Raw genomic sequence first — 19,592 nt, forward strand, 5'->3', positions numbered from 1 at the left:
TAGTTTTCTGTAATTTTGACATTCCCATCATTCAATAGTTATCGAACAAACCGGAAAGTTCTATTACATTAAATTTTTTCCTCATCAACTACTTTCAGTATTTTGTGAGTTCCTGTGGGTATAATTTATGACTCCACAAGAGATAAATTTTGACGTTAGGATGTAAATTTTATGCATAGACATACAATACAAGATAAACTGATTGTTGCAATACCAGCCAGTTCCCCCAGTGCGACAGAGAAAACTAACGCAACGCATTCCGTGCATATCTTTCTAATTTGACAGGTTTATCGACCACGTGACCTAAATCAATAATTAGAAGGTCACGCTGTCGATAAACCCGGATCATTAGACAGAGATGCAGGAACTGCTTTGCGTCAGTTTGCTCTGTCACACTGGGGGAAGCGGTTTATTGCAGCAATCAGTCTATCTTGTATTATATATCTATGGTTTTATCCGAACAAACTCAAAAACAGGTGTTTAAAAGGGATTAACTACTTTAAAATTAAATAAAAAAGTGATCAAATTTCAGTGATTTACAGTATACTCTTAACAGTTTCGTTGAAATGTAATTCCTAGAATTTCAAAGATGATAAAACTAAAATACCAATGCCCGTGATCATCTACGTTAGAACGTATTTAATCAAATAAGCTTTTTTCTTTATACTTCTTGTCAATTTTGTTGCCAAAAAAAAAATGTTATACTATGTAGTCTAGGGGAAATAAAATTAATTGACACATTGAACAATATAAATATTTGTTCTGTTAATATACATATGAGTATTATAATAAATATAACAAATATTTATTGAAGGTAAAAACTTTTAGTTATGCCAAACTGTTTTTACTATAAAAATTTGTACAATGACAGTTTTTATTTATTTTATACTTTATAACATTTATAAAAGTATGTAAGAAAATACAACTTTCAAAGAAATGACGTAGTGGCGTTAAAATATAAAGTAAATTGGGAGCTGTATTTAATTAATCTATTAAAATATCGATACTAAAGTTTAATGCCAGGTAGCTGTTTTATTTTAGAATAAGAACAAAACTTGAATTTTACTTTGTAGCAATTTGATCGATGGTAAAAGTGTTAAGAGTATTTCTAATTTAGGTCAAAATTACAGTTGGTGTTCCACCACTCGTCTTCTGTAATTATATTTATACTTAAATATAAATGGAATATCCTATCAATAAAGTTTATAAAGCATTTTTCTAATTTTGTTCTACTTCTATCATATTATTATAATCCTAATAGCTAGTGACGAAATTAGTTATAAATAATCCTTTAATTTTTAAAATGTATAAAACATCAAGATTTATAACAGTTAAAGTTACAATGCTATAAGGATTATTTAAATGTACTACAAAGATAAATGTCTCAAGGACCACAAATCTCAGACGCAATACGTTATGTCTACTTTTCCGTTACCGGAACTTCACCGAATTAACTCCGGTGTAATGAATGATTCCAATGTAAAATCGTAGAAGATCGTAGGTGTGGATTTTTAATAAATATAAGCAGTTTTCCCGGTCACTAAACACATCGTGCACCAAATTTCATTATTCGCACAATAGAGTTTGGGGTACACATCACAAATAAACTTACCATTCGTATTAATTAGAAAATAAGTAAAAATCCGATGGGTACAATTGGTAGAAAAATCAAGCGGCGATAAATAGTGTTAACTTTAGATTCAAGATTTAATAAGACTAAGATTTAATATTTTACACATTTCGTATAACCCAGAGGACAGAAAACGATATTATCATATCGTTTTCGTTCACGGCCGCCAAAGCAGGTGGCGCCTTTGTAAGCTAACTACTGTTGTAGTGAAGTTTTGGGAGACATTCGTTGGACTTTCCGAGTTTGAATTTGTATCAGCCAAGTGTCTGATGAGGCTGGGATAGGCCGAAATGATCATAACACTTTATTGATACCGATTCAAGCACGAGAAGTTTAACGAATTTGTCCTCCTAGGCCATATATTTGGCAATTTAATTCAATAAAGCGATAGCAGCTTTCGCTAAAAGATTTAATCTTTTACATATATATATATATATATATATATATATATATATATATATATATATATATATATATATATATATATATATATATATATTCTAAACCTAGAGCATAGATATCAAAACAATTACAGGAATTAATATTAAACTCACCTGTCTTTCGGGTTGAATTGCATCAATTATCATGGCGCCGAGCTTTCGACATCCTCTTCGATGTCTTCTTCAGAGCTGAGGTCTCAGTCTCCCGAGCCCCCAGCACTACTAAAACATCTCCGATGACTAACCAATGCATTACTGGTACCGGAAATAGGCGACGGTTCATTTATACCGTCGATGGTGACGTGATTTGGGTGAAGGTTGGCGTGGAGATTGGAGCGGAATTTTTTAAAATAGGATTTTGATTGACGAGTGGAGCGGATGATATTTTCTTTATGATAGGTCTCCAAGTCAAAGGTAACCGTATGCCGTCATCTCTTTTATTGAGACAATTTGGCTTTTATCTATTTCTATGGCTTCTCGGATAATTCTTGGTTTATAGAAGCGGATGGGGCTATGGTTCTGGAGTTTTCAAAATCAATTTTGTGACCTGTATGAAATGGTGTTAACCTAGAGCTAAAATTGAGTCGGAATTGCGAACAGAAATGGAATGATCATAAATCCTATTTTGGATTCTACAATTTGTTTGGCCTATATAGGATGGGAGGAATTTTATAAATTCCGTATTGTTCATTTGGAATGTTGTTTTTAATTGATCGGACAAGAGAAGAAAGTTTTTGTTGTTGGGGGATAAATGTTTTTGTCTTTATTCCTCTTGATTTAATAATTTTGTCTATTTTGTTAGTTATAACTTTGATGTAAGGAAGAAAAACTTACGTATGATGAAGGTCTGAGTCTTTTTGTTGAGGTTGAGTAGGAGATTGATGTCTGTGGATGGTCCTATTGATGTGATCTTCGCAGTAACCGTTTTGGATCAGGGCTTGTTTTAAACTAGACAGCTCAGCGGGTCTACTTGTATTATCGCAAAGGCGTATTGATCTGGAGACAAGCGTATTAATGACTAAATTAATTTGTGAAAGAGGATGATGAGAGTTCATGCAAGTAACGATTGGTATGGGTGGGTTTTCGATAAACAGAGTGATGAAAACCTTGGGATTAGTTTTAATTTATGATAACGTCTAGAAACGGCAGGGATAAATCAGTTTCCACCTCCATCGTGAACTGGATACTAGGATTTATACCTTTCAGATGGGTTTAAAAAGACACCAAAGCATCCCTGCCATGGGGCCAAATGACAAATGTATCGTCAACATATCGTAGCCAACATGTGGGTTTGAGCATTGATGTGGAGTGTGCTAGGCTCTCGAAATCTTCCATAAAGATATTGGCAATTACTGGAGATAGTGGGGAGCCCATTGAGGCATAGCAAGAGGCAAGTGTTGGACATACAATGTTTAATGAGAGATAAGTGGTCTTGCTAGATACTATATTTAGTTTTCAGAATGTGTAGAGGTTCGTTTGTAAGAGTGTTTGTAAAGAGTAAAACGATATCGAAAGTTACTAAAATGTCTGACGGTGAGATGGGATATTGTTTAAGTAGTTTGATGAAATGAAAAAAATTTTTGACGAAGAATGAATCATTTTCGGCGAGAGGTTGTAAAGTTTTGGCCAAGTACTTGGCCAATGGTTGTGTAGGACAGTTGTATGCACTGACAATGGGACGTAAAGTAATATCGGGTTTGTGAATTTTGGGTAGGCCATATATAAAGGTTTCCCATTTGACCCAGATATTTAAAGATCTGTCTTTAGTTGTTGCAGTTTTTATGCGCCATGATTTGGATAAAGCTTTTACTGCACTGGTTTCGTTAAATTTTCTTACTAGTGTACTGACAAACACCTTGTTTTGAGATTCGTGTATCCAAATAAGATTATTTAAGTTAAACAAGTTCATTCTTGTTTAACAGTCTCAAATCATGGCTTTTAGGTTAAGAGTATATTTACCAGTGTCCTGTATTATGGCCTCGTCAGACCTTTCTAAAATCTTGTCGTTGTTTTTTTGTGGTTCATAGGTTCCTCTAAATCCAAGGACGAGCTTGTTGGATATAGAGTGGATGTCTCAAAGGTTAACAAAGTATAACAGGCAAGCTAGAGGAAATGTACACCATTTTCTTAAATGCTTCAAAAATGTGGATCTTCAAATAAATAAGAAAACTCCCAAAATAATTGCGTCAAAACCCAACAACAGAGACAGAAACATTGGTCACCAATTCACTACTGATAACTCTACCTTATTACTGACAACTATTAATGACAACATTCGATAACTGATATGCACTAGAAAAAGAAGAGATATATATTAAAATGTATCCTTATCCTTCCGTCTTTAACAAATGTTCCTAAAGCATACAATTTTTCGATTGGGATACACTTTTTGCATATAAATACAAATTGCCGGTGTATTTTTCGTTCTAATAGGATGGATACTACTTCAAACAGAAAGTAGTTTTACGAATTTATATAGTGATGTATGATTCTGGTGCTCTCGATATTCATTGCTTTATGAGTTTTTGGACACCGATTATATCATCCACAAAGCATCTATTCGTATTTAAACCTCTTTAATCTTCGTCAATTAATCGTATAATGTCATTTTCGGTTTTCCAGAGACTTTTCCAAACATGCGAATCACGTACTAACGACTAAAGCCCCCATATCGATGTTGTAATCTGTGTATTCCCCTTTTTTGCAGTTAAATCCTAACTTTGGTGCTTGCCACTGGGATTGAGTCTGGCATGTCTGACATATTCATAACCATTAGGCCATTCATTCTTTGTTTTATTCGACTATATTAGAATGTAAAACAGTATTGTTTTGGGATATATATATATATATATATATATATATATATATATAATATTTTTAGTTTTAATGGTATTAAAAAGACCTGTTTGTGAAGATTCCTGATAAATTTTAATTTAACTAAACTAAAAAAAAGTTCAGAGTTCAAAATTAATTGTCATAAAAATTTTAAATAATTTTTAATAAACTGTATAACTTAACTTTTGCCCGCTTTGATTTTTCTCTAATGTACCCAACTAATTAACTCTGTATTTCATCCTGTCGACTAATATATAATAAGTCATAAGTGTGTATATAACTGACGAAAGAGATAACATGTTTATTTTCTGGGCAACGCTCAGAAGATAAGAAAGGTGGAGTCGACAGAAGTTCGACGGTTATAGCCAAAGAACCCGAAGGTAAAGTCCTAATTCCTAATTTATTTCCGTTTCATTTATTTTTATACCCTGAGCTCGAAGTGGGTAAATTTTTCTATTTTCCGATAAGGCGATTTTTACCAAGTAATTGTCAATTTTATCTTTATGAGTTATTTATTAATGTAACTTGAAATTAAAAAAAAATAGCTAAAAGGAGATATGCCAATTTTAGACAGAGTGACAGTAAATTTTTATCTTTAGTACGATTTTGTCGCAAATGTTGTAGAACTTTTAAACATATTTTCCAATATACTGTGTCCTAAACTAAATAGAACATCTATGAAAGTATAAAATGTATAACATTTGCAAGAACTATAGCATATTTTTGGGATAAAATAAACCCAACATAAAATGGACACATATCAAATTGAACAGTAAATAATTGTTAGAATATGATGAATAATATAATGAAGTCCCAAACTAGATATAAGATATAAGAAAATATAGATTTAGAGAGGTGGCCTTTTGGCCTATTTCACTGCGACCTTTTCAGTTCTATTGTGGTCCTCTAGTCCTAGATGAGACTCTCTAGCCTGATCCTTTTTAAAAATCTAATAGCTTCGAGACTGTACCTTCCATTAGCTATTTGCCGGTGTATTTTCTTCTCCTAATGCAAAGAACCGCAGATTTGCCAGACTGTCACACTGACAGAGAATGTGTTCTACTGTTTCTTCTTCGAGGTGACAGAAACTGCACAGGTCATCATCTGATAATCCCATCAGCTTCAAGTACCTATTCAGCTTACAATGCCCTGTTAGAAGACCTACTATGGCTTTGACTGTTTTCCGGTCTTTGCTTATTCTGCCGTAAATTTTGGCGAATGTTCTGTAATGAACTGTTTCGCCTGTCTTTATCCTGGTAAATTCCACCACCATTCCAGAGATTTGTGAGCTACCCACTTCCTTGAAGTCATTCTTGTTACTGTCTTTGCAACGCCGCAGAAGGGTTCCGGTCCAATAAATGGCATTGGTGAGCCTTGTTTGGCCATTTCATGTGATTTTTCATTGCCCTTATGACCCTCGTGCCCCAGTACCCAGGCTACCGTAACCTTGCTACGGTCTCTAGTTTATTTATGGTACACACATAATCCCATACCAGCTTAGAACTGACCTCTACAGAATTGACTACCTTAAACGCTGCCTGACTATCTGTGAAGATGGCAACTGAAAGGAACGTTCTTTCCTGCCTTTCTATTTCTTCCACGCAGTGATGGATTGCCGTTATTTCCGCCTTGAAAACTGTTACATCCTTAGATAGACTTACCGGGAAATGCATTCCTTGATTTTTTTTCTACTATGCTGGGGCTCCCACACCCTGCAATGTTTTTGAGCCATCCGTGTACCAGGTAGCAGCAGCTTGTATGGGTACATCTTCATTCCAGTTCCAATGTTTAACAGGGATCTATATATATATATATATATATATATATATATATATATATATATATATATATATATATATATACGGGGGTTAAGTATAATATGTATGTATATATATATATATGTATATATATATATATATATATATACGGGGGTTAAGTATAATATGTATGTATGTATAATTAAATTATCATAGACAGATAAACAGAATTATTTTGTTTTCTAAAATCATATATAGTGCTTGACAATATTGAGACCATTGTAACTTGCCATTTATTTGTTTTACATCTATATGACGACTTTATTTTCAAAAACACCATAATCTGTTCTCGTAGCCTTGAAAATATAAATCTTGGACAAGAGAACATACTCTTCATCTTCTACTTACGGGATAAAATCAAAGATTGAAGTTGTTTATTGATACTTTAAAGGTTATTTTACTGTATCTTTATTTTCTTCTCTTTTTTTTTGTCAGTTGACTGTCAAAGAATTATAGTGACATCATGACTGGACTGTATGAATCTTGGATTTCCATATTTTTCTCTATCTTAGGGTAATAGGCTAGCTTCATGTAAACCATCGCTTCATCGATGATGCATCGAGAGCACTAATTTATTTTTGTTGACAGTCTTATGTTCACCTTCAGTTGCCTTATATTGAAATTTTGGTGCTATTAACATTTTTCTGTGAGCCCACAATTCAAAGATATCTATTTTTTTTTAGTTGGTAACCTTCAACACTTTGTTTGATATTCAAAATCAGAGGGATGTACTTAAACCTATAGGTCATAATGTGTATGATATTATAATGATTTGAGTTTTTTTATTCAACGTAAGAACATATTCCTTGCTCATCGTGTCTAACTTGTTAATTCTTTTTAACAGTTTCTTTTTTAAACATTAGTGTATCATTAGTATGTCTAAGATGCGTGATTATTTTTCCACCCATCGTTATTCCACCTCTCAACCTCCAACTTTTTATGGTTTTCTGGGTAAGACTCTGCGTTGAATAACTACTAATTATGAGAAAAACCGTTGTTTTGACTAGGTTTCGTCAGGTTCAAATTTGCCATTGTCAAGTCAGATAGTCATGCTTCCTGCTAGTTCTTGAAGTAAACTGACTCTCCCGTCGAAGAGGTTACTTATATAGTCGACCTTGACACGTTTCTCTCGAACGGTTCTTTGCAACGCTTCTTGTGACTGGCCCTGTGCGAGTATAAGTAGGAGGGGTCGTACTCGTTGCTCTTGTTGCCTGACTTATTTTTGTCTTTTTCTTCAATACCCTTTTCCATGTTGTTGGAAGCCTTTGAGCATCCTCTCTTTGGTTTAGACTGTTAGGATTTTTTTCTATTTCTATTGATTTATTAATCTTACGTTTTTTTCATCGCAATGTTAGCTAAATTCGTTGGTTGATTTAGGTTTATTGTATGTCCTGTATTTCAGACATGTCGTGCAAGGGACGACGTTTTTTGTCTCCGTTTGATGGCATTGTAATGTTCTTCTGGTCTAATATTGATTCTTTGGTTGATTTGTTCGATGGACGATTTGTCACAGTCCCCACATAGAATCTCGTATACCACTTGGTTTTCTAACGATATTTTTATATGGTTTTTGTGGATGGTAAAATAGTTGAGATTTTTCTTTCGGTATATTATTTCTATTTTGTGTTTTCTTAGCACTATCCCTATTTTCTCTGTTGTACCTTTTACATGTGGTAGAATGGTTTTTGCAATCAGTTTTTCGTCCTCTGTTGGGTGCTTAGTTCTTCTTTGAACATTCTGAGCTCTTTCGATGGTATATGTTGAGCAGCCATTTTTTCTTAAGGCTGTTTTAACATTGTGCATTTCTTTATGTTGATGTTCTTCGTCTGTCAGTCATTCGGATCTTGTAATTACAGTTTTAATGACAAAATGTAATTGTGTATGACGGTAAAGTGAATCTGCATGTAGATATCTGTCAGTAAGTGTTGGTTTTCGGTATAGTATGTATCCTATGTGTCCGTCCTCCTTCTTTATTATTAACACATCTAAAAATGATAGTTGTTCGTTTTCTATCAGTTCTACAGTAAACTGAATTTTAATAGTATTCACCATAAAATTTTCATGCATATCCACATCATCTTACCATATTCCTATATAATTCGAAATGTAATTTGTGACAGATCTTTATGGAAATCTTCCTATAAAATATGTCTGTCTAATTCGTTTTATAATTCATATTATAAATAAAATCATATTATGTAATAAAAATATTATTCTGTCCTTCGGAGCTAGTCTTCATGATATACATAGAATTCACCTGTTACGATATCGATTTTTAATTTCATTCGTTTTTCGAGAAGTAGGTAACGTTAAACGTTTAGCGTTAGTGTGTAGGGAGTTTTTTTTAGTGGAAGCTCGTGGTTACCTTGACGGCCTCCATGCAACCACTGGGAAGCATTTAATTCGCCCTAATATTGTCTAGGGCTTCGCTTTCTCTGCGTACATAATTGAGTTTATATATAGATATCCTCAATAGCAATTTTGTGTGTTACAGATAGTCTGGTGTCTTGGTACAGAAAAATATGTAAATCTTAATTTTTAAATTGTTTCCAGGATTTTATACTGCATTAATTTTATAAACTAGAAATGCTAATCTGGAAATGGTAGAGTAATTTCTATTTTCTCTTCTTCTTTATGACTTAAGATTTGTTGTTTCTTATGACGTTTTCTTACAAACTTTTATACTCTGCTTTAGTCTTTTTTTATCGTTTTTTGTCGTTGCTTCACAGATGAATCAGTGTTACACCTATTGCGTACTCGTAAAATAATTGCTAGCCAATTTGAGATATTTTGCAGGGTAGGTCAGCCACATGGTTTTTAGTAAATTAGGTAAATAGGAGTTAATACACAAATTTTATTTTTGGAGAAATACTAAAAAAAGTCATCCCTGATATCATATTATTAGTTTTTGTTTGTATAGTCAAATTTTTGTCTTCATTTTAAAAAAGTATACTGTAATATTTCCGCTAATGACCAATATAGAATTTCTAATTATGATACCACCTCAAAAATCTTTCAGAAAGTTAATTCTACAAACCACTAGACTATAAGCTTAATTATGGAACGGATGTATTACCATGACAATCTCAAATCGTTGTTAATTGATTAACTTCCTCCAAATTTGCTCAAATTGGGAACTTGTCAAGAGACTTGGGTGAATATGTGAAGGTTATACAACTTCTTTATATACTGTATGTAAACCAGAATCTTTTAAATTATATAAAATGGATCATTTAATTAATAAAAATCACTGTCCACAATAAACTCTCAAGTTAGATCTTCTTCTTCTTCAAGTTTTGCTCCTACCCCAGTTTGGAAATTATTGACAATCATAACTTTGTTGGTTACGCGCCTGAATAGTTCAAACCGTTCACGGAGATTTCGTAGCCACGAGATTTTATGCCTTCCTACGCTTCTTCTGCCTTTGATTTTGCCCCACATATATTAATAGTTCTTATTTTTCACCTTTTATTATGTGTCCCAAGTATTTCAACTTCCTAATTTTTATGGAATTTAAAACTTTGCATTGTTTTCCACGTCGTTCGAGAACTTGTGCTTTTGTTTTGCGATCCATTCATGATATTTTCAGAATATGTTGGTAATGCCACATTTAGAATGCTGCCAGGTTTTTAATTTTGAATTGTTTTAGTCTCTAGGCCTCAACCCCATACAAAAGGGTGGAGAAAATATAGCATCGAAGCATTACGGAAAAGTTTTCTGATTCTGTTAAAAGTTGACTGTGCAGTTTCAATGCGGCATCTTATTTCTTTTGTTTGATCAGTATCTTCTGTGATCTATGCTTCGAGGTATCTGTACGAAGATTTATTACAACTTTTATGTTTTGTGCTTTTGTACATGCCACGAACTTGGTTTTCTTCGAATTTATTTTTTGTTCACAATCGTTACAATGTATTTTTAGTTGTTGAATAAGGTGTTGCAGTTCTTCTAGTGTTCCCGTCAGAAGGACGGTATCGTCAGCATCTCTTATGTTAAGGGGCTCACCGTTTATTATTAGGCGCTCATTGACTTCAGTCAAGGCTAATGCTGAGCTGGCTTTACTGTATAAATTAAACGACAATGGTGATAACATACATCCTTGTCGCTCTCCACAGCAAATATGGATATCCTTAGACTCAAGTTAGATCTACAATATTAAAGGTAGAAGAATATTTTTTAATTCTCTAGAAGCCGGCTGTACTACAGCAGACAGCTTGTAGATCTGTCAATAATTATTCCATTATAAGCTTCTTAGCCTTTTTGCGGCCAATATTAAACATGCCCCACAAAACTGTTTACATTTCTGTATCTTGTTTCCTGTTCTCAACCACGTGTTGTCTGCTATATTTTTAGATCATTGTGCCATCTAGTTAAAGGTGCTCCTCTTCTTCTAGTGCCGTCTCCACTAATGAAGGTTGGCTATAACCATTGCAAATTCGTCTCTATCTTCTGCTTTTCTTAAAAGCGTCTGTGTTTAACCCGGTCCAGTCATGAGTGTTTTTCAACGAAGATATTTGTCATCTACCAGGACCCCACATCTCAAAAGCTTACAACTTTCTCATTAAGTCAACATTAACAGTCCAAGCTTCGGCACCATAAAAAAGAATAGAGTGAATGTAACATTTTATCATTCGATATCGGATTTGCAGATAGAGTCTTTGGTTAGTCAGAAATTTCCTCATCTTGATAGACTTTAGGATTCAGACGTTCAATAATTCAGACTCCTAAGTATTTCATTTTGTTCATTTGTTCAATATCTTCATACCTTAATAAAGATAAAAAAAGAAAAAGAAATACGCATCACAAGTATGAGTTGATGCGATTGATTATACAAGGGAAAGTGGAAGGAAAAAGAGGACCGGGGATATTACGCACATCCTGGTTAAAAAATTTAAAATAGTAAAGTGGAAAAACAATAATAGAACTCATAAGGCATACTAAGAAAAAGGACTTTTTATTATCTGATCAGTTACGAACTTAGCCTTGCAACAGATGATAGACGTTCTCGGAAGTTTAGAATCTTTCGACAAAAAGTTTTAACTTTAAGCATTTCAGTGGGAAATACTGGTAAACAGTTACGTACTGAATTATTTACACCACAACCGAAGTAATCTTCATCGCCGTTCAAATCGCTAACTGAATCGTAGATTGCTTTAAATGACCACAGATTCAAGCTCGTGCAATACATAAAAAAAGATAGTCACAAGAATTATCCTAGGCTGCAATATTGTGGAAATGAAAGCGGTACTTCTAATCATACAATTGCAAAAAATGGATATGAAAAATTTCCTGGTTTTGATAATATACTCCATGGAACTTTTAACACACTGTGATTTAAACACGAAGCAATAGTTGACAATGATTTAATAGATCACAGATTTGTAAAACTACCTAAAAAAATTAATCAAAGAGTATCGTCTTGTTTAAGCCAACAAACCTGAAAATAACTGAGAGATATAAAACTGTTACCTTGGCACGCCCAGTAAGCTCTTTGACTGATTGATATACAACAAAATGTACTCATCGGCCTTTTTCTTTATTCCGGGGTTTAGGCCTGATCAGGCATCAAACTCCGCTCCATCATTTTAAGATGCGTCCTACATTTCGTCTTCCTTTTTCTTTGGAGTTTAATTTAGTATTTATTTAGTGTCTTACAGTTACTATTAAGCTAATATTTAATCCCACTCCAATTATTGATCCTTTTTCTCGCCTTAATCATCGTGTTTTCTCTACATATGTCAAATGCATATAACGAATCTGAAAATTGAATTTCCACGCACATTTCCACGAATATTTTAATTTTATCAGAGTTTTAGCTGAACATGACAATATGTTAAATCACAAAAGGCACAATATTAAACCATTTGGCTATAATGTCAGCTAAAATTCGTACTTTTCCGTACTTTTTATTTTCAAACCTTTGTACACACTATACCTATTTATTTTTAAAATCATTTCGCTAGGAATTAATAACGTTACAATAATTTCTAAACTAAAAGCAAAGCTATGAGTTTTGTCATTCAATTAAATTAAATTGACATAGTTTATCTGAATGTGAACATGACAGGTTATCAATAAACAACTTTACTACAATATTTTTTCGTTACACGAGATCTTTTCAATGCATTCCTCTACTTTTATCGGCAACAAGAAAAGCACAATAAAAATTAAACAGCAACTACTTTTTTATTATAAATAAATCTAAAGCTATTTATATTACTACAATCTGATCAGCTAGATTCATCTTTAATTCTCGTCTAACTTAAGGCACAACTTAAGGCACATTTAACTCTGTTCATAGCCGCAGTTCTTCAGTTTCTTATCCTCATTTGTTTAGATTTTCCTGACGCGTTTTAAGTAACTTCTTTTATGTCATCCTCTCCTTTTTTATCTTTACCTTGCAGCAGGAAGTTCTTTTTCTATCTTCCATCTTGCCACGTGTCCAACCATCTAAGCCCTTTTTATCTAACGATCCGGCTAATTTCTGGATTTCCTTTCCACTAATATCGGTACGTTGCCTGATGACTTAGGGAGCGCTACTAAAGCGGAACGAACTAAAAAATAAAGAGAGAGAGTTCTCGATAAGAGTTGTTAACAGTTTTCGTAAATCATTCTGAAATGTTGATAAAAGTTTTTAAAAGCTCACTCATTTATAACGTATACTTTTTCGAAGTTTATTTTGTTGTTTCTCTTCTTCGTACAATCAACAATAATAATTTTTGGATCCATGTTCCATGAAATATTTAAGTTCACTGCCTGAACTGGCGTTATTTTGTCGATAAATGCTCGTTACGGCACATAATTCCGGTGCATTCCGCTGCCGTCCGGTTTGGTCAAGTGCGGGCGTATCTTTATGCTATGACATTTCTACCAATTAATTACTGTTTTTGATTTATAAAGTATTTAAATTAGTTTTGTTTATAAAGTAAATACTGCGTAAACATAAAGTCCTTATTTAGTGAAATAATATTGTATATTAAAAAGAAAAAAAGGTGAATTATTACTTTTTATGGAAGATAAATATTAATAGTGTGCCTTTCGTAGTCTAAATGACTTAATTACTCTGTGTTGACATTATTTGGTAAAAATCAATGATGTACCTACTCGCTTCAAGCTTTTTGTACCTGCAACACTGATTTGTCTTAATCTAAATTGTTTTTAACCTTTTACCTACTTTGCCACGAAGATATATGTAAATAAACTATTTGTTTTATTAATAATATCTTTAGGTAGTGAACGTTTAAAGATATCGACGTAAATTTATTTGATATTATGTACATTTGAATTCAGTCGAGGAAATTATCCAGTAATATAAGGTATTTTATTCAAGATATCCCTTTACTAGTAAATAGGACTGCAACAGTTCCCAACTGAAACCTATTTTTACTAAATAATATCCTAATTTATGTTGTCATCCAAAAAATATGCAGTAACTATGCAAAAACCGTGCTTCTTTGATTCAGTATTAATACTTTTATGCAATGTTAGTTATTTACTAACATTGCCTAAAATATTATTATACTTAAGTAAACAGTTAATAACCATCCGTATACACGGTATCCACAATCGTAAGTTTACACAAAAAATGTACAGATTCAAAAACCACTTTACGTCACTTCGCCAACTTTATTTTAAAAGTGCTTTCTAAAGCTAGATCTCTAGGAATATGTTGAGTGGTTTTAATATTTTTATGAGGGTTTTTATTTTACTGACACTACAGAATATGTATGCATTAGTGTTAAATAATATCAGATGTAAGACATACGACTCTTACGCCCTCTAAGGGTAAAATTGACTCGTCTCAAAAAATCTCCATCCCAAATAACGAGAGTATCAAAAGTTGAAATTTGGGGGATCCCTTCTGTGTTGAGCCCTAGGTGACCTAGTGCACTAAAGTGTCTCCTACAATTTGTTTTATTCATCTAGAAGTCGCGAGCATTGTCGCTTTTCTCATGGTCTTATAGAGATTTTCACTAAGAATCAACTGTTTGATTTCCTACTAGATTCTTCGGAATGGCACCAGTAGTTAACAAGATTATAGGTATCTTTTGTCACTTTTGTATCTTTATTTAACTAGTGCAAGATCCTGTGTATTATATACAACTGGTTGGTCTGTGATCATCGTATGGTCCTAATATACCTTGTAATTTTGATTAAATAAAATATTCTATACTATAGGTAACCCATACGGCTCTGACCCCCTCCAAGGGTAAAATTGACTCATCTCAAATACGTACGGTATTAAAATTATTAAGCTCTGAGAAGACTCAGGTTAGGTTTAATATGAGTGGGTACCCAGCAACACTTTCACCCAACCTAAGTAGTCTGTTGTGAATCATCCTTGGGTTTGAATTGTCCTTTTAGCCCAGCCTTTTAAACAAAGTATATTATGGATTTTAGTGACACTTCTACAAAGTCATAGGGCTCGCTTTGATAATGATTAAATTTTTTGAGCCTTATCTTATTTAACCCTGGGCAGTTAGACAGATAGTGTTTGCCGTTTCGTCTTCAGTATGACAAAATCTGCAATCCGCACTTTCCGACAGTCCAATTTTATTCAAATATCCCTTAAGGAGACAGTGGCCTATTAGGATACCTACGATAAATTACATATTATCTCTATTCTTATTATTAGTTCCAGCAGGCACATTTCTATAGTATAAATTTTCGCTTCCGGAAGATAGTGGAATGATTTCCTAGGCTTTCATTAAGGCTTACTAGCCTAAAAATTTGGTCTCGTTATCCTTTTGCACCGCTTCTTAAAGTTTTATCAACCTTCTGTATGCTCCTACCTTTACCTCCTTCTCCAACCATATATTTAATGGATGGAGGTTCAGTATAACGTCCATGGAGGCGATTGGGGCTGTCCTCATCGCTCGTGTTATGATTAAGGTTCGAAGTTTTAATTTATAGAACATGACAACTCTGCATTTTTCGTTAAAGCTTATTTAGCTTCTTTTGTTGATAAACCTAAACCTAATCATAGATCTGACTATAGTCATATATAGCCAGTACATCTGTTTGCGTTCCATACCTCATCTCAGATATCCTTCGATATGTCCTATCTAGTATTACTCCTACATATTTGACCTCATTTGCCATCTTTAACAGTTTTCCATATAGAGCGGACATACAGATGTTATCTAGGGTTCATCTCCTTAAACTGAAACTGGCTACTACTGTTTTGCTGGTATTGATTAGACTGTTTTCCCTGCCGTGCCATCTAGTAGGGATATTTAATGTTAATGTTTTCGTTTTACCATAATTACTAAATCATTCGCATATGCCTGCACCTCTATTCCCTCGGCGTCAAGGAACGATATCAGCTCATCAACCAAGAGTGACCATAAGAGGAGAGAAAGAACATCCATTTTGGCAGCCTATTTTCCAGCCTTGGTTTGATCCAGTTGCATACGTTCGTGGATATCCCTTTTGATGTTGCTGCATCATAAAGAGAATTTGGTGGTGCAATATTAAATGAGCCTTCTATGTCTAGAAAGGCGTTTAACGCAATCTCTTCATAATTAATGGAGTGATTGATTTTCTGAACTACCTCGTCCAGTGCTGTTTCTCTTGATTTTCCTTCTTGATAGGCATGCTGGTTGATATTTAAAGGATGATCTCTTAATGGCCCTTTCTTAATATATCTATGAAGAATCTTTTCTACTGCATTTAACAGAAATGATGCAATCGTGATCGGTCTGTAGGATTTAAATTTAATAAGTGTTCGGTCTATAGAATGTTCCACTGGCTGGTCTGTGAATATAGTACGGTCCCAGTTTAGCAAGTAATAAACATTCTCAAGCATACTCTCAGATATATATATATATATATATATATATATATATATATATATATATATAAGCCTGAAGTTTTAATAGAGTTTCCGCCTTCAATGCCCACGTTTCTACTCCATACAGAAGCACTGAGTACACGTAACATTTAAGGAGCCTTATTTTTGTTTCTAGGGTGAGGTCATGGCTATTTAACACAGAGCTCATAGTCAAGAATGCACTTTTTGCCTTTTAGACTTTTAGATGCGACATTTCTTGGGTATTGTCCCACGACTCATTGATTATAGTTCCCAAGTAGTTGTACTGTGAGACACGTTCAATTCTTATTTGGTTCACATACAGATTTACTCCAGTTATGTTTTCCTTGCTGGTGTCATTAGCTTGGTTTTGCTGGTGTTTCTATCCATTATTCAAAATTAAAAGAAAAGGTAATACATGATTGAAAAAAATCTTGTTTTGAGTTTATTCAGACGTTAAGTCCAAGTTTAGTACAAGCTAAGAACGATCGTATGTTTACATGACTAAATTTTAGCAGCGACTACCTACTAACTCCAATACAGCTGCCTTTAGTTCTCTAAGAAAGCATTCTTAAAATAAAAAATTTACGTTAACTGACACAAAATGAAAATGTGTACGTCTCCTGCTTAAAAATAGTTTGTGGGTGCTCTGTATGACTTTTAGAAGGAAGCAAAATTTACACCTTTTGGTTATTTACTCGTAAATCTTTGATCGGAGTTGCATAGTAAAATAACAGGACGTGATAAGTATTGTAGTATCGTGAAACTCCCTCTATCATATGACTATTGTTTCTAGCTGAGCTTCGGACTGAACACAACTGGTTCTATTTCAAAAGAAAATCAAGATAATATATTCGTTAATAACTTGACTTAAGTTTAGTAGCTGAAATTCTTTGTTTTCATTACCCAATGTCTCTTTCTATTTAACCAAAGTCTTAGAGTCAAATACAGTATAAAAAATACAACTACCACATCTCGATTAAACTAATATTTTACAACAAAAAAGTTAACCTCAAAATATTATAACCTAAAAATATTAGACTACACAAAAATCGATGTAGTACTCTCATTTAAAAAGATTTAGTAGTCATGATAATGGCTTTTACTTATTTCTGTAAATTTGTTTTAAATGGGTCGTAAGCTCTGTTATTATGTTTGTTTAATTTCGGAGATTCAACGAGTTTATTATGGTTTTAGGCTGACGTAGCGTTTTTGATCCGTTGCTCAGTTCGTTACAATGCTCATGTCAATACATAACTTTAAAACCCTGATATATTTCAAACAGTGTTGCACTATCTGTTTAATTTTTAACTGTAAATCATATTCTTTCTTTTCTTTTACCTTTTAGTTCTCTCCACATAACAGTAAAAAGTTTCCGTACTGATGACATTATTTTTAAGTTTTCCTTCGGCAACATTACTTTGAATTTATTATACCACGATCGCGTAATCGCTTCCACCTGCAATATAACTTAAACGCAACTATGCAGACTTGCGGAAATATAATTCTATTGTGATTTCGTCAAGTAGGACGGGTCTTAAATCGCAACAAAAGTTATACAATTACTAAACCAAGTTTTCGTTGTAGGAGAGTCGTTAGTTTTGATAAGCTTGTTAACTAAGAGATATTAATCCCCTTCTGCAGTATTTCAGAAGACAATGCGGAACAAAGGCAAACTTTGATTCCTTGTTTACAAACACTTGAGACTTCGGTATAAAAGAAAGAATTTTGTTTTAAGTGAAACGGATTCTGTTTACATAGTAATTGTCGACATAGTTAACATAATCAGATGAAATTACTTGAAATATTGAGAATATCCTTTGGTGACGTAACATAGCCATTTTTAGATGTTGCCTACCTCAATTATAATAATATATCAGGGAAATAAGCAAAAAAAGTACCCTGTTTGTGACACTGAACCGGACAAGGTTAAGGTTAAAAAACAAAAACAAATTTAAAAATAAGAAACTTATAAGTCGTATAAAAACCTTCAAAATGGCGTTTTCTAAATGTTCCTATCCTTATTTGTTGCTTAGAATTAGAACGTTGCAAAGTAAGTCAAAAATTTTGGTATTATATAAATGTTAATAACTTTTCGTAAAATAAACTTATAACCATTATAAAACATACAGTGTTGGGTCTTATTGTGCTTAAAATATGAACAGAATTTCAATTTGATCGGTCAAATAGTTAAAAAGTTATTTAATTTGTTTAAAAATTAATTTTTTTTGCAACAATATAACTCAGAAAATTATATAATTATATTAATTATACGGGTAGCTTCTGAAAGAAGAAGATTTATTCTATTAATATTATTTAAAAAATAGGAAAATTAATTATAAATATTGCAAAATAAGTTGGCAAAAACATGTCGATTTTTTGCTTATAAACAATAAGAATAACTTTTTACCCATTGCCTGCAAAAAACTGATTTTTCATATTTAGTAAGCCTAAAATTTTTTACAAATTTAAAAGAAAAACGTCGATCTAGCACACTTTGGGACGAAGTTATTGCCTTTTTTTTAATTGATAACAGCTTTGTTTATATCAATTAAGAGATCTTATTAGGGTCATCTGAAAGAACATGCTTTAAAGTTTTAATGTGAAAAATTCGAAAAAGATTGCAATTTAATGGAATTGTTCACAAGGCTTAAAAAATGTGATCCTCAAAATTGGTCGGCTTCGAAACTAGTGAGAGCGGTGGAGGGGGGAAGGAGCTGCTAACTGTATCTCCGTTTTATGGATTTTGACGTTTCTTTTTTTAATTTGTATGTACTTTTCCGTACGTACGGACGAATATGTATCATTATAATAATTAAATTGTTAAATCGAATTTGTTTAAGCAATTCTTTTTTCAGTTTTTAATTTTTTTTAGGAATATTTGCGATTATTTTTATGGTAAAAAATTAAGCATTAATGATTAATATATACTTCTTCAATAAACTTCATACATATTTTATTTCCCACATGCTAAAATTCGTTTTAATCGATATTATTATGATGCCAATATGCTACGCTGAAAAGTTTACCGAAAATTTTCCATGGCAACCTGTTTATGTATA

General features: G+C 33.0%; 1 protein-coding gene across 5 annotated transcripts in view; it reads left to right on the forward strand.

The window, feature by feature from the left end:
- CaMKII (Calcium/calmodulin-dependent protein kinase II) overlaps positions 1-19,592 on the forward strand; it is a 699,413-nt gene that overhangs the window by 547,894 nt on the left and 131,927 nt on the right. For 3 of the 5 annotated variants that reach the window (XM_072537374.1, XM_072537369.1, XM_072537372.1), the window contains exon 11: positions 5,229-5,285. The exons of the other annotated variants lie outside the window; for them this stretch is intronic. In XM_072537374.1, coding sequence (XP_072393475.1) covers positions 5,229-5,285 — 57 coding nt within the window. The remainder of the gene's footprint in view (positions 1-5,228; positions 5,286-19,592) is intronic. 5 annotated transcript variants of the gene reach the window in all.

Source organism: Diabrotica undecimpunctata, chromosome 7 (genome assembly GCF_040954645.1).
Source record: "Diabrotica undecimpunctata isolate CICGRU chromosome 7, icDiaUnde3, whole genome shotgun sequence".
Taxonomy (NCBI): domain Eukaryota; kingdom Metazoa; phylum Arthropoda; class Insecta; order Coleoptera; family Chrysomelidae; genus Diabrotica; species Diabrotica undecimpunctata.